This window comes from Helicoverpa armigera, chromosome 5 (assembly GCF_030705265.1).
Source record: "Helicoverpa armigera isolate CAAS_96S chromosome 5, ASM3070526v1, whole genome shotgun sequence".
Classification (NCBI taxonomy): domain Eukaryota; kingdom Metazoa; phylum Arthropoda; class Insecta; order Lepidoptera; family Noctuidae; genus Helicoverpa; species Helicoverpa armigera.
This window is the reverse complement of record NC_087124.1, coordinates 6707552-6723023: the sequence shown is the minus strand read 5'-3', so window position 1 is coordinate 6723023 and position 15472 is coordinate 6707552. Positions and strand designations below refer to the sequence as shown.

At 37.1% G+C, this 15472-nt stretch overlaps 2 protein-coding genes across 3 annotated transcripts; both read right to left on the bottom strand.

The window, feature by feature from the left end:
- Positions 1-152: 152 nt before the first annotated feature.
- Positions 153-7693, bottom strand: LOC110370155 (exostosin-3). Its single transcript, XM_021325891.3, has 10 exons — positions 7354-7693; positions 6864-6986; positions 5986-6497; positions 5600-5905; positions 4478-5486; positions 4207-4406; positions 3790-3891; positions 3032-3206; positions 2475-2579; positions 153-2200 (listed from the first exon to the last, which is right to left on the bottom strand). Exons 1-10 carry the CDS (start codon positions 7471-7473, stop codon positions 2096-2098), a joined length of 2757 nt encoding a protein of 918 aa, XP_021181566.3. The 5' UTR covers positions 7474-7693; the 3' UTR covers positions 153-2095.
- A 1009-nt stretch (positions 7694-8702) lies between these two features.
- LOC110382843 (zinc finger protein 91) lies at positions 8703-15348 on the bottom strand. Of its 2 annotated transcripts, none has more exons than XM_021343580.3 (3): positions 15263-15348; positions 14477-14595; positions 8703-13689 (listed from the first exon to the last, which is right to left on the bottom strand). In XM_021343580.3, exons 2-3 carry the CDS (start codon positions 14589-14591, stop codon positions 9866-9868), a joined length of 3939 nt encoding a protein of 1312 aa, XP_021199255.3. In that variant the 5' UTR covers positions 14592-14595; positions 15263-15348; the 3' UTR covers positions 8703-9865. The 2 variants fall into 2 exon arrangements, with proteins under 2 accessions (XP_021199255.3, XP_021199378.3); XM_021343703.3 differs by lacking the exon at positions 15263-15348 and adding an exon at positions 14889-15034.
- Between the last annotated feature and the right edge of the window lie 124 nt (positions 15349-15472).

Sequence of the window (15472 nt, the reverse complement as noted above, 5' to 3'; positions counted from 1 at the left end):
TTGGACACCAATGGCTGATAAAAAGGTGAAGGAAAACATCTTGAGGAAACCTGGACGATATAGTCTGAAATCACCAACCCGCATTGAGCAAGCGAGGTGATTAATGCTTAATCCTTCTCCATGTGAGAGGAGGCCTGTGCCCAGCAGTGGGACGATAAAAAGGCTGTAACAACAACCACTATGACTTGAAGTAACAAAATTAATGAAATATACATGAAACTATGTTCACATACAAATATAGCATATAATGAGAGTATAATAACTGCTTCAATCGTAAAAAAATTGTGTGCAGTTTTGGAAGTTAATAAAAAAACTGTGTTATTGTCGCTGTTGTGGAAGGACATTTGAGGGTTATCATGACCTCATGTAATTACTAGTAAATAGTAATTTGATCGCTGATGGCTAATACTAGTAGCACGAGGCAGCTGCGGTTGTGGCGACAAGTGTCACCTCGTATCACCACCGCAAGTCATTGCAACTTTACAACAAATAATTATATAGAATAGAATAACGTTCAAGGTAAAATAAAGGATAAATCAATTTGTTTGCACATCTATCTATATTTAGAACACAGGTTTTAGTTATATTACATGGTCTAAGGATTTCTTTAAGGAATAATCTTTTCAGAGTGTATAACTTACGGAACTTATTTGATACAAAAATCTTCGTCAGTTTAAACAACCTAATATAAAATATCTCTAAAGAAAACTAAATGCAATAAACTCTCAAAAATAATGACTTGATTTCAATAAAATAATTGTTAAAAATAATTCACAATTCTTATGGAATAAGGTAAACACCAATTAATTATATTATTTTAAAACAATAATGTTGATCGGTCAGTCTTGTAAATACATATATTATACAGTTGCTATGTAAGAATATCTTTTAAAAAGTTATACTTAAAGTTAATGACAACACATTGAACTTAGCTTTACATATTGATTCTTATATTCACGCTTACATATGGATAGATGGCGAAAGTTACCACGGACTCCTTTAAAATAAGCCAAATGAAAGGCTATGTGTGAATGACGTAAAAACTTATCTATCATTTATACTGCATCTTGTGAAAATGTGTCAAATAAATTACATAATTTAATTTGCAAAAGTAGCCTGTAAAAATTGTGGTTGTTTGTGCGATACCAATTAATGCGTAGAATACCCGAACACTTCAATTCTATATTCCTTTATTTAACATTAAATATTACTAACTTTTTAACTGGCTTGCTATTTATAATTTTATACTGTCGCTAGCTGCCTTTTCGGTTAAATTGAATTTATTTTTCTAGACATTCACACTATTTCCATTATTATGTACAGTGTACTTAATTTTATTGTCATTATGCTACACAATTTTATTTGGATAACTTGAATGTACAATTTGTTACGTATAGTATATTACATAATGAGATATTTACAAAGTATTCCTATTCATTTTAATGTTACGTTTATTCACGCACCTTACATACATTATTTCTATTGTCATTAATCAATTCCATTACAAATTTTATTTATTAAATAAATGCAAAGTTCAAGATATATACGAGACTCACATTTGTTTTAAATATAAAATAAAAGATCTGCGTATAAAATCTATTTTTGCTTCTCAAAATCAATAAAACAGGATTCTTTATGAAATTAAATTTGTAAGCTCCCGAAAATAGAGCATGAGTTATAAATACATAGGGCCTTACTACAAAAACTTTAAACCCTGTTTTACAGTTGTCTAATAAAATTTTGGCTGCAAAATGAACCATATGTCAACGTCATAATTTGACATTTTTTTAGACAAGGCATAAACTGACGTTTAAAAGTTTTTGTGGTAAGACGGTAAATCTTGTATATAATCTACAAATAAACTTTCACTGGGCAAAATTTGATTGTACTAAAAGAGATTTTGGTAATGAACACCTACTGGGACGCTACAACTAATACTCATTGATTTACAACCTATAAACTTTTTTCTCCGTCGACTTACCTTTAATAGGCCTCTTTCGACTAGATCTGTTGTTCGCTCGTGGGGAAAAAATAATAATTGTCTACAGTCCTGCAATGATTTGTAACAAATTCAAATATGGAAGATGATTTGTGACTATATGAACTTGAAACATTTCTGTTTGTCGTGCGGTATCCGCGTCTTGAACAATACGGAATCTGCGCGGTACTGCGTCGTTAGAAGGGGCGTGTAACCCATCACCTACGAGGAAAAAAATTGAGCATTGTTAAATATTGATAGATTTCATTTCTGTTTGCCAAAAACTAAAGAAAAAAATAAAATGAGTTGAATTTTGAAACTTCTTTTTAAGTCAGCATAAATACTAAACAATTCAAAATGTACGGGTTTGTTTGTACATAGTCGAATATTTCTGTGATAGAGCATTTCAGTACAATACTGCATTTAGTTTTGACCACCTTTTACATAAATCATACCATGAACTCACTATAAATCACAATCGCTGTGTATTTCTTACCTGTGAGAAGAATTGTATACATTTATGTCTCTCGTGGAAGTGCGTCTCGTCAGCCGACAGCGTCACCGGACACCCGGGACACCGGAAAGTCCATCGTGACGTCACCTACAATATACCACGTTCATAAAGCGTCTATGCAAAGATCCAAACTAGATGGTGATATTTGGTGCAAGTTTAGATATTGTTAGCTCCTGGCTAAGTCATAGTCATGAAATCGACCGATGATAAGCAAATTAAAAGGTTAAGCAAGGTTTGGCGTGGTCGGTTTGTGGATAGGTGACCATCTTGTAATGACGAGTTCTTCTGTGTTTCGGAAGGCAAGATAAAGTGATGGTTCCCGGCGTTCATAAGAACATCTTTGGCAGACGTTACAGGTAGTCAGAAGAAAGGAAGTCTGACAACCGATCTAAGGGGTATTGGGTTTCCTGGGTAACTGGATTGGGAGATCAGATAGGCAGTCGCTTCATGACAAAAACGGGTTCTTAGGTTAGACTGGAAGCAGACCCCAACATAGTTGATAAAGGCAGTTAGTAGGTAGATAAGATGATATAACCTACCTTGACGGGCGGTTTCCTCGTAATATGCGAGACGAGGAAGTTCATAGCGATATCTTCGCAGTTCATGTACTCGTCGACATAATCCCGTATGGCGGCCGGCAGCATGCGCCAGTATGCCCACAAGTAGTAGCGGTGGACGAACGCCGCGCCTGTCAGCACCATGCTTAACTCGCAGCTGGGTAACAAATGTGGGTAGATTAATAGTTTTAGTTTAGAACCTCTACCATCTCAATATAGGGACCACTAGGGCCAAAGCCTGCCGGAGCTTTTTTCTATGGGATATCATCAAATGACTCCTCCTACGGTGGGTTAGCAGCGTAAGGGAGTGTCAGACTCTTACTCTGCACCCACAGCGGAAGCAGTCATCTGATGATTTCCCAAGAAAAAACAAGTACCATTACCATGAGTTTAAAGTATATTTAGTATTGATGATACTCGATATCGACTAATTACATATTTTTCTTGTATGGCAAATGTTAGTTCTATAAATGATCGCTGAAGACGATGTTAAACTACAGGGAATGTATGAAAAGTACTATGTACCAAGAACTCTACTGAGTTCATTTATTTAATCTTTTACAGACCCACAGAGTTGTAAATTATGATTTAAAGAACTTATCTTTCAGGTAAGATAGTATAAGTTGTAATAATAATAGTAAGTAGAAAATATACTTATTTAGATGACATCAAGAAACATTCTTCTAAGACGGAGATAAGAGAAGCTTTTTATTATAAAAAGAAAATTGAGTAGAACTCACCTGTAGTTAGAGTTGTAAAGGAATCCATTGTTAAAGTTGAGATCCCAAGCATGGTATCGACCGGGAAATCCGACGATACGGTCGCGATGTTCGCGCCAAACCCTGTCGGCATAAAGTATTTATCAATATTTTATCAAAAAGTATTTAATTGAATATAAAGCAGCCTCAAAACAATTGTTTAGGGAAAAATATTGTTGCCAAAAATGGTCTTTCCAGACGATATTGTTATATAAACATTGGTTCATAAAAACTAAATCTTTACTTTTTTAATAACATTTGTGTGATTAGCATGTTTGTTGTCTAAGCCTCAGTGTTAAAATATGTTATGTAAGTGTATATATGCACTTTAGCTAATACATAGCTTAGCATAGAGCTAACCGACAGTGTGTGTAAGGTGCCAATTAAAGTATGTTTTACCTGAAAGCGAAGACAATCTCGTCGTGTCGGAGATGCGCGTCGTCGTCGACACACAGCACGGCCTCGGTGTCGATGAGGTGGTAGGGCAGGAAGCGGTTGTTGAGCGAGTTGCGGCCCGCCCGCACCACCGCCACCGGCGCCCCGCTCTCCGCCCACGCGCCCGCCGACGGCGCAGACCCGCCGTTCCACACCACCACCACCTAAAACTCTTACATATAGCTAAACGTGTTTTTAAAAACTCAATATATATAGCTAAATAATAATTTCTCACCTTATTTAAATAGGGCAACCCCCTCAGTCTGGCTAGCGCGGCTGCCAGCACAGCCTCTCTCTCGTAAGTAAGTATGACGATAGTGAACTGTTCCCGCGGCCGGTCGCCGCCCAGCGCCTCGCTGAACTCGCGACCTGAGCCCCCCGCGCCCGCCCCCACCGGCCGGAACCCTGCAGCAGACCCCAGGAACCGGGCCTCTGACGTCACCACCGGGTCCCATGGTAGCTGCGGGTACAACGCGAACGGTTCGCCCCAGTCATTCCATAACTCATATCCGTGTAGCAATGCCACGGAATAGTTGCGACGGTACGCGGGGCTCGGATACGGCGCCTCGAGCGGCCCAAGCGTCTCTTCAGGCTCGGCATCGACTGCGGGAGGCTCGACCCGCGGCGGGAAGTATGATTCGTTGAAGGCGGGCGGGCCCACGGTGGGCGGCACGGGGCGCGGCGGGATGTGCAGGCGCGTGCGCAGCGCCGCCAGCAGCGAGTCGACGCTGGCCTGCACGGAGCTGAGGTAGCGCTCCCACAGCAGGCGGCCCTGGCGGCGCAGCGCCAGCAGGTCGGCGTCGGGCAGCGCGCGCAGCAGCACGTGCAGCTCGGGCGCGCGGGCGCGGGGCAGGCTCAGCGCCGCGCGCCGCCAGTCCAGCACCTCGTCGTAGGGCAGGCGCGAGCGGTCGCCGCCCAGCAGCACGGGGATGGCGCCGGAGCGCAGCGCCTCGTACAGGCGCGCCTGCAGCAGCGCCGTGCTCACGTAGGCGCGGTCGGCGGGCGCCAGCAGCAGCGCGAACGTGGAGTCGCGCAGCACGGCGCGGCGCGAGCGGTCCGTGCCGCACAGTGCCCAGTCGCCGATCGGCAGCACGGCGCGCCGCTCCACCGGCGGGTCGCACTCGAACTGCAGGTGGAACAGGTCGGACGCCGGCGCAGACTTCACCATCTTCTGTAATGCCTCAATCAGAGTTTTGTCGAGGTCCTTGTCTATTCCTTTCGGCGGCGGTTGTGAGCCCTGAAAACTAAATGTAGCTCATGAATTCATACCTAAGAATCAATGGCAGCATGCTTCTTATATTACTGTGAAGAAAATGTATGTAACTTGACTATTAGGTAGAGTTGAGGAATAGTTTACCTGAGCAAGTATTTCCGTCGCGCGGGTGCTATGGGCGCGCAGTCCGCCCACACGTCGCCGCCGGGCGGGCCGAGCGCGGGCGGCGTGATGATGTCGAAGCCGGGCCGGAACTGGTCGTGCGTGAAGGTGGACTGCGCGATCATGGCGCGGCCCACCGACGCTCCCCGGAAGGCGTCGCCCGAGCCCACCGCCAGCTCCCGCCGCGCCATGTTCAACAGCACGTGGTTGCGACCGTCGCCGCCCCAGTAAGGCAAGCTCTTGATAGCAGTCTCATTTAATAATAGCTTGTATGTATCTATTGTTGGCCTGAAAAAGCGTCCATAATACATAACAAAGTCCAATGGAACTGTATAATATTTGTATTTGGTTATCAATTATCTACATACGCGGGAGTTTTCTCAAAGGGGAAAGCTTCACCAACAATGACGAGATAAATACATGCTTCGTTTGGATTTCGCGTTATGTGGGTATTGTATCCCAGTGTCTGTCGTAGAGTTGTTTTGAGAAATCCGTCTACTTCCGCGCCGGCTAGAGGCGCGTATATGTCAGGATCGTAGAGGTAAACGGGAAAGCCTGACGTCAAAGAGCAGCGGGAATGATCAAAGCATGAAAACATGCGACAGTGGACTTCGGAGGACTGTGCTATAGGGGGTAGGACGGGAGGAGGTCGTGAGGGGAGTATTTGTAGAGGGGGCGCCAGTTCGGGCGAGTCTCTTCGGATGGCTTCGAGCTGTGCGATGCGAGCCTGGTCGGCGGAGACGCGGAGGCGCTGTAGCTCGGCGGCGGCGCGCGCGTGCTCCGCCTTAGCGCTGTCGGCTTTAGCGCTTGCCGCCGCCGCCTCACGCTGTAGCCGCCCGCGCTTTGCTTCCAATTCACGTAACTCTGTAGACACTGACGCCTGAAATGTTTCAATTCATATTAAAGCTACTCAACAAATATAGCAAAAATCTTACGTCCTTATTAACGTGTTTTCACATGGGTCCAGTAGTTTTTGGGTTTATCCAATACAAAGAAGCAAAATAAAAAATATCCTATTCATAATATAAGTGCCTATAGATAATTTTGTCAGCATAGATGTGATACCTCTATACAAATATTTTCCTCAAGAGATTAATAGGTTAGCGCCAGGATCACTGCTTGAAACTTTTATGCAAATGTGTTAGTTACAATGTTACAGAGCCGCGTAAAAACTGACAATGTATTCCTACTATCAGCTTTGTTTTAACATTCTACCAGTGGTCACATAAGAGAATTGATTACTTACCTTTATTCTTAGCATTTCTTCAATTCTGAGTTTCAAATCGGCTGCATTCATTGTTGAGATGTCACCAAGTGCTTCTAGAGTGTGCCGCATTGGATTATTAGCCAATGAACCAGATTCGTCATACTGTTAAATAAAAATAATTATGTACATTAATTATGCTTGATCCAGCACTGGAATCACCAAGTTATCTTGGCCTCTAGAATAATTTTATGGTTACTGGCAAATGGGTGTTTTCCTTTAAGTTATACATGGCACTAGAACCCTGTTAAATTTTACTGTTGATTACCTTATCAACAAGAGTATCTGTTACATACAGCTCAAAATTCATGTATGATTAATGTACTGGCTGGCTGTGAGAAAAGTATTTATTTTTTGTCTGCATTTTATATGGAATCATAATAGCGTCTCACGCAATGAAAGTACGCATAAACAACTTGACAAATTAATATGTACATCCTAACCAAAAACTTTCGATAATCAATATACTTACTTTAGACAAATAATAATGTGTGAACAGAGGCACGACGAATAATATTACAGAAACTAGAAATATCACACGAGATAATTTGAGGTGTCCTATCCACAGGCAAAATCGTTCGTAGAAATACATTTTGGCTGCTACAAATTCACATATAACGGAATATATTTACTAATACTTCACTTTACCAGCCGTCATACTGTTTTTATGTTACTAACACTCAACATTTTCGTTTAATTCATAAAGTAAGACATTATTTTATAATCTAAACAAGCAAAACCAAAAATGTTTTTATTCTTTGATTTGAGATTGACACATAGGTAGTCAAATTGACTTGACAGCAATGACAGACATGACAGTAGTAAAAATGTTTGCCAGTAAAAATACTTTTACTATAGAGGAAATATTTTTTTGTTTGTACCAAGCGTAAAAGTTTCGAAACTACTGGCACGATTTAAAAAATCAGTGTTGGAAAGCTGGGCTATCTCCAGTAGGTATATAATAGCAAAACAAAACATCATCATCTCAGCCATTGGACGTCCACTGCTGAACGGTCGTCTGTCCACCTTGTCCAAACAAAACATGTTTCCTTTTTATTATATTAATAAATATGGACAACGGGAAGCTAGTATTGGGTTCTCCTAAGTTCTCGATCGATTCTCCCAAGTTAATAATGTCAAAATTGAATAGAAATTAAATCGCAATATGATCGCAATAGTAGTTTTAACCATAATCGGACATTCTGCTTCTAATTTAAGACCAATCATATTCCAACGACATTCGATTGGTTTGCTATTGGTCTGCTATTTTAGTGATTTTGGTCTATACGGTAGTTTGCTCTAGAATCATATTGCAATTGTAATTTGCAGACAAATTGATTCATTATTGAATGATAAAAACGTTTATTTCAAAGAAAAAATAGCGGAATGCCACATACGCTTCAATCGTAATGTAGTCGAAATTGGATCTCAATCGAATGAGAATCTTATGTCGCTTAGATAAAATTAGGAGAATCGGGCCCCTGCCCCTGTTTGTCTTTGGCTCGCTCCACATGCAACTTTCTACGAATTAAATGGCCAGTTTATTCTAGATTTATATAGGTTGATATGTAGCCGTGTGCAAATAGAGTGTCAGAGTTCCCTCAACTTTCTTTCGTTTCCATGATCTGGTCAGTTCTATATCTTCCTTGTGTAGTGTTATCAGACTGGGGAGAAAAATCAAAAGAAAAAATAATTAAAAATAAACTCGGGTAGAACGAATTAATCGATTGAGATTTGATATATTTCAGAAATTGGATCCCTCGGGAAGCAGGTAAAATTGAACAATAAAACAACAAGAAATATAAATGAGTATTTATAGTAAATATCCTTATATATCTAGGAGATGAACATAAAAAAAACCGGCCACCTGCCCGGTCCAAATATACATTTTTTCAAACCATCTGGAGGAACCTTTTGTAAATTGCTTATTCTCCGATGATGGTTTAGGTAATTCTGAACACAAAGAAATAACGCTTTAGTGCGCGTGGCGGACAGGGACAGTCTGTCTGTGGTATATTCATACCCACTGTGAGGTTGCGGTAGATAGAGAACTGGCGACCACGGGCTCTAAAGCTACATATATAATGTTATTTGCTAATGAAATAATGGCTTAACTATGTAAATAACGATATAAACTATAATTATCAACTTTAACACAACATGAACACGTGTTACAAAAGTATTTAAAATTATCATAGTCAAAAACACCAACCCACGCAAATATTTTTGTTTTATTATTTCGCATTAAGTAAAAAATCTAGCCTCTTTTGGCATTACGGTTACTTCTGTAACACCCTGTATAGTATATTGAGTTAACAATCGTTTCGTAACAGACATCGGATAACATTAGATCCTAGGCAGCCCCTAGATCTACAATAACATTGTGCAATATTACAATAAAAATATTTTGCAATAAATCATAAATATATTCCATATCCATTTAAAGAGCGCCTTAGAATTAACACATCATTCTATTGCAAGATTCTAAATCTTATGATCAAAGTGTACTTTTGGAAACAGGATCACTGAAATTAGGGATTAAATTGAATAAGAGCATCCTGGCCAAGAACATTCCCAGTCTTTTGGCTCGAGACTATCAGGGCCAGTTCCTTTTCAGGTTCAGGTTGTTGTATTCCCTTAGGACGCCTTTGGTTGTACTTGTGACTAGGAACCAGACAAACAAAAAAAATGCTGAGACTTCGGTATGGTAATCAATAAAGCTTATTTCATGGCAAAAGTGATACACTAACTAGAATTTACAATGTATTTGAGAAATTGGCCTAGCTCATACATTTTGGGAGATAAGTTCCCCTATTCAACTTGATCCACAGTTCCAGAGATATTCTTAACGGACAACTTCACTAATGGCTCATGTTTGGTTGTTATAACTTATAAGTAATAATATCATTGTTTTAAAATAAATTTTAATGATAATTTTGTAAACATTTTATGGTGAGGTAACATATAATCTAGCTTAAAGAATCCTAACTTTTCTTCATAGTAACGTTAACTATATCAAACGTGAACTGCTGTTTTTTATCACAATGGTGTTTTAATAAATGATTAAACAACTCTCCTGGAGTAAATAATAAGTCGCATTTAATACACCTTTGCCTTGAAATTTTCATTTTTACACTGCAGTGTTTTGAGTGCTTTTGAGCATTGCCCTCTTCCAAAAAATGTAATCCACAATCACATTTGTATATTTTTTCAAGTTTTTCGAGATGTGCACTGGCACCTTCTAATGTATCAACATTTGTCTCATTTGCTTCAAGAACTGTTTTGAGGATATTGCTGTTATTAACTAATTTATCTTCAATATCAAGGTTCGTAGATGGTACTTCAAAACTTATTATGTTCATAGTGTAGTCATCAAATCCAACGTTACTTTCATGTAACTTGGAATGACGTATCATTTCTACATCTGAGAAGTACAAGCCACACTTAGAGCACTTACATTTAGAATTATCGAAAACGCAAACATGCGCTGATTTACAACTTTTTTTGCTTAAACACAAGTTACATTTCGTGCATTTGTATATAGTATAATCGTATATAGTGCCTCTGAAGGTGGATCTACGTTCTTTTTTCCCAAGAGAGCATTTTCCAAACATTACCACGTTTATATTTTCAGTTTTAAACGTATGTAGTTCTTCATGTCTTATAAAGTGTGAATCAAAATCTTGTGTGTGAAGTAGTAAACCACAAGTACCACACAATTTTGAATTCTCCTGGTCACACTTATGGGTGCCGCGAAGAAATTTATCTACAATCTTTTCACAATTTCTACATTGATATAAAATATATCGATTACTTGCATCATATAGTATTTTATTAAGTTTATCGTGCTCCTCTTTATTGAATAATATAATTTTGTACGATTTCAAGTCAAAACTGTCATGTTCTGCTTCATGCTTACTTCGGTAACTTTGGCTATCAAAACATAAACTACAAAAGGCACATTGTGTTGTTCTCAATTTCACACAAGATAAGTTTCTAGATTTTTCTACATGTGTGTACAGGGAATGAGGTTCAATTATTAACTGACATTTGGCACATTTGTATAATATCAGGTCTGATGATCCAGATTGAATTTCTTGCATTTGAAGTCTGCATTCATATCTATAAATTGAAACATTCAGAATTTTTTCGATTTGATCATCTGATACATAAGCAAATACATGTTTGGTCCAAAAAACATTGTCAAAACGAAAATAAATTGGATCGAAGTCAATCGTTTTAATTTTGTTCTTGGTATATTTTCCTCTTGGATGCGACCTATAATGACTATCATATTCTGTCATTTCAAACATAAAGCTGCATGTTTTGCATTTCTGCATATTCAATATGATTTCATCAGAATTGTAATGGTCCTGACAATGCTGTACAACTTTGTCATATGTGTTAACAGTCAAATGACAACCTTTACATGTGTACAAAATTATGAAGTCTCTGATACAGGAGGCATCTGTACCAGTCAAATTCTTTTGATCATTTGATGCATTGCCACCTTGATTACAAAAGGATGGGTTTTCATTTAATGGTGTCTTTTTATTTTGTACACAGTAATTATGAAAACTCATGTGCAATTTGTAAGCATGTTCTGTAAGCTTCATGGAACAAATACTACAAATTATATAATCCTGGTCTTGGCATAAATGTTCTGCAACTGCTCTGTTTCTTAAGAAGTGTACACCACAATTGTTGCATTTAGGATATTCAGGTATTGGCGGGGAAATTCTTTTCTTAGTTGTAAGATCAAAGAACTGATAATCAAACAGACAAAATTTATGGGTTTTATGATACTCTTTATGGGTAGTATGACTTTTTGCAGTCAACAGCAGTCCACACTCTTGACAAACAGTTCTTATCATATGACCACATCTTCCTTCTACATGCACGTTATTTTTGAAAGAAACAGGATTAACGAAACATTTACAATTATGGCAAAAATGCATTATTAGGTTAGAAACACTGTATAGCTTTAGATAACTTTCCTCTGTTTTTTTTATATTAAGTTCATCATCATCTTTAGTCAAAAATCTATGATCTATCATTTCCGACTCAATTATGAAAAAATCATTTCTTTGTATTTTTTCATCCTCATGTTTAAGACTGTGACATTCCATATCATCTCTGTTAACAAGAATATCACAAACTTTACAATACAATGAATCTGGTGTTTCAGAGTCACATTTGGCATAGTGCAGCGTAAAGTTGACTTCGCTGTAATGCACAGTGCAATTAGAACACTTGTATAGTATTCGTTTCAAGGTAGATTCATTAATTATGTAAATAGTTAATGATTGCTTAAATAAATGCTGCTTCTTATGAAGCGCCATATCTTTTAACTCCAGAATTCTATGACAGACTTCACACTCCTGCGTATTCTTACGCCTTTGATGTTTTGAATGGTTAACAGCTGCATTTGATGACAAAAAGAATAAATCACATTCCATGCACTTGAAAAGTACATTTTTTAAAGCAAATTTATTTTTCTTCTTGCAAGTTTCACTTTTTTTATGAACACCATCATCATCAATCTGTTCATGGTGATTCTTGACTGCTTTGTAAATATTTTTATGATTCTTGTACAAATGCATGTTATAAGTAAAAACACCAGAAAGTTTAGAAGAACATAATTTACACTGTGGGTCAAATTTTTCTTTTTTTACTTTGTGAACCTCTTTCATTTTATGTTCATTTCTAATATGTCGTGCGTGAATTCTAAAAGACATACTAAATTTAGAACATATGAGGCACCTGTAAAACATTTCTCTTATTTTTTTCTTTTTAATTGGCTTCTTTTTAGTGTTTTTGGGTGACTTTATGTGATTATCCAATTTATTTTTATTATTAAATTGTTTTGAAGGCTCACGAATCTTTGTTTTTTCTGGTGTGCTATTTGATGTTCGTTTTGGCCTTTGAAGTGCTTCTCTGCCTTGGACGGACAATCCGTCTATTGTTAAGTCATTGGCAATACTTTTGCCTGTATTTGGTTCACTTTGGTTATTGCAATCATCCTTGTGCCCGAAAATTAATTCGTTGAAATTATTGGCACTCTTATTTTCGATGGATGAATTATTAGGTTTGTCTTCTTGAGTTAACTCTTTTGTACTTGTTGGAGATATAGATTTATCGCTCTTCGAAATATTTCCGGGCTTCAATACATTGTAAAGATGTTCAATCATACAACTCTGGGTTGGAAATAATTCTTGGCAGTGAAAACAAGAGAAGCCTGAGGTTTTTTCACTTTCGGAGGAGTCATTAGAGGAGTTATTTCCGGGATCCTCCGTTAGAAATGATTTATAAACATCTCCATGAAGATTTCTAATATGCCTTGACAAGTTGCCTGAATTTGAAAAGCGCTTTTTACAAATATTACATTTATATAAAGTACCAATTTTACATCCCAATTTGGATGTCATTACATTAGTCCTTTTAGTATGTACGTGACGGTTATGCATGTTAAGTAAATTAGATTTTGGAAATAATATAAGACAGTTTTTACAAAATCTAGTACTGTTATTCAACCAATAACTCATATCCTCTAAAATGAGTTTAGGTTCTTTTTTTGCAACATTATTACTATTTCTACGACTTTTTGTGTTGGGTTTTGATCCAAGAATAATTATGTTTTGATGCAAGTGGTCACCAGGTCTTTTTGTACCTTTGGTTTGAGGACCATCAGGAGAGCTTGCCATTTCATGTTTATTTGTAATGGCAACATGACTTTGGTCTTCTAACTCACTCAATGTAGTTTCTTGATTTTTTTTGTCCAGATTAATCTGCGGAAGTGTATTTAATGCTGAAACAAGTTTTACAGATGAAATTAATAATACACTACTATTTTGCTCTCTGCAAAGCTATATTCAACAAATGAAAACCATGTTGGTCTAACCTTCTACCCTTGTGGCACTCCCACATTTATTAAAAGGAAAATACATACACAAAATTAGCTAGGTGTTATAAATTAATTTAAAACCTATATACATTTGCTAATGGAAATATATTAATTAAAAGTAAACATTTAAGAGCAATTTTACAAATTCAAGTTGATATTTTAATAATGAAGAATCATTCAAATGCCTTTTCACCATTTGAACTCATCATGCAGCAACATATTGAAGAATACTGAAATTAGTCTCTTCTAATTGTAATAACAATTTTTTGGGCATATCTACAGTGCTCACAAGGGTAGACTCACCACTGATTTGACTGAGTAAGATATATTTTTATTTATTGCACATTTTGCACAACAGCGGACTTAACGCTTCTTCCAGTCTACCTTTGTGTGGTGGGGAAATAGCAGTGGTAGGTGCAGTTTTTGATATTATCTACTTACAAAGAAAAAAATATATATGGATAATAATAAATAAACATAATATATATACATACATATTACATTTGCCATGGGAGACAAAGAAATAAAAAAGAAAAGAAAACAAGCTACGGTAGCGATTCTGTCAATTTCTTGTGGATGTGGTGATATATTTTTATTTTTTTAATAAAATCAGTCTCTCAAGTCTTATCTAAGTTACCACTGAAACCTTGATGATACATCAGTACAAATAAAAACAGAAAAATAAACATACCTTCATCGTAATATTCATTTAATTCCTTTTTTATGATAGATATATCAGGAAATATCCTTTTGATGGTGGGATTGTCCAAGACATCATGCTCTTCTATTTCAATTTCATCAGACATTCTTCTGGAAATTATTAAATAGAACTTTTTGAAAGAGTTCACATACTTCAAAGTTATTTCTTCGGAACTATAGAGCTGTTATCAGCTCAATATACTTATCAATATTGTACCAAATTTGGGACGACACAAACCCTACAAAAAAAAATATACCAAGAAAATAAAGGGGAAGCATTTTTTGTTTGTTTGTTTGAACCATAAAAGCTCCGAAACTACTGAACCAATTTGAAAAACTATTTCACTGTTGGAAAGCTTCACTCTTCCCGAGTAACATAGACTCTATTTTATACCATTACGTACAACAGTTCCCACGTGAAGCGGGTGAAATCTCGACAACACGGCTAGTATCACAGAATTTTATAACTATACTTAGTATAGTTAGAACACCATGTGGGCTTCAGTATGTATTTTCATTTCAAAAGTGTGCATATCACCGTATTGAAATTTGATGATGAAGGTATAGAAGCACTAATATTCTGCTGACTGTGCAATGTTAAATAATTCAAAGGATATTTGAAACGCAGGCGAGTAGGTATTCGATTATTTACACGAATAAATTTAACTAGCTGTGTCAAACTATATAAATTCTTAAAAATAGTAGAAGTGATTATATAGAGTAAACGAACTTTTCATTAGTACAAAGAAGTAGGTAGATATAAAATAATTAAACTCACTTTTGCACGTAAAACTTCTTCAGAATTCAAAACGAGTTTTATACATACTGACATTTGACAGAAAAAACAAATGCTAAACTGCTGCCAATATGCTGCCAATATATTAACCACAGATAACCATTGCGTTGATAATAAACGATATAGTGTAAATAAAAGTACAAATAGGTAGGTAGATGATATAAAATATAATAAAATATAAAATACTTGAAT

Bases quoted from the DNA above. Each gene is read 5' to 3' on its own strand.
- LOC110370155 (XM_021325891.3), bottom strand. From the start codon at position 7,473: ATGTATTTCTACGAACGATTTTGCCTGTGGATAGGACACCTCAAATTA. The intron at 6,498-6,863 runs GTAAGTAATCAA...GAAACATTTCAG, and splicing joins AAGAAATGCTAAGAATAAAG to GCGTCAGTGTCTACAGAGTT. The intron at 4,407-4,477 runs GTGAGAAATTAT...TAAGAGTTTTAG, and splicing joins GGTTGCCCTATTTAAATAAG to GTGGTGGTGGTGTGGAACGG.
- LOC110382843 (XM_021343580.3), bottom strand. From the start codon at position 14,591: ATGTCTGATGAAATTGAAATAGAAGAGCATGATGTCTTGGACAATCCC. The intron at 13,690-14,476 runs GTATGTTTATTT...AACTTGTTTCAG, and splicing joins AAATGAATATTACGATGAAG to CATTAAATACACTTCCGCAG.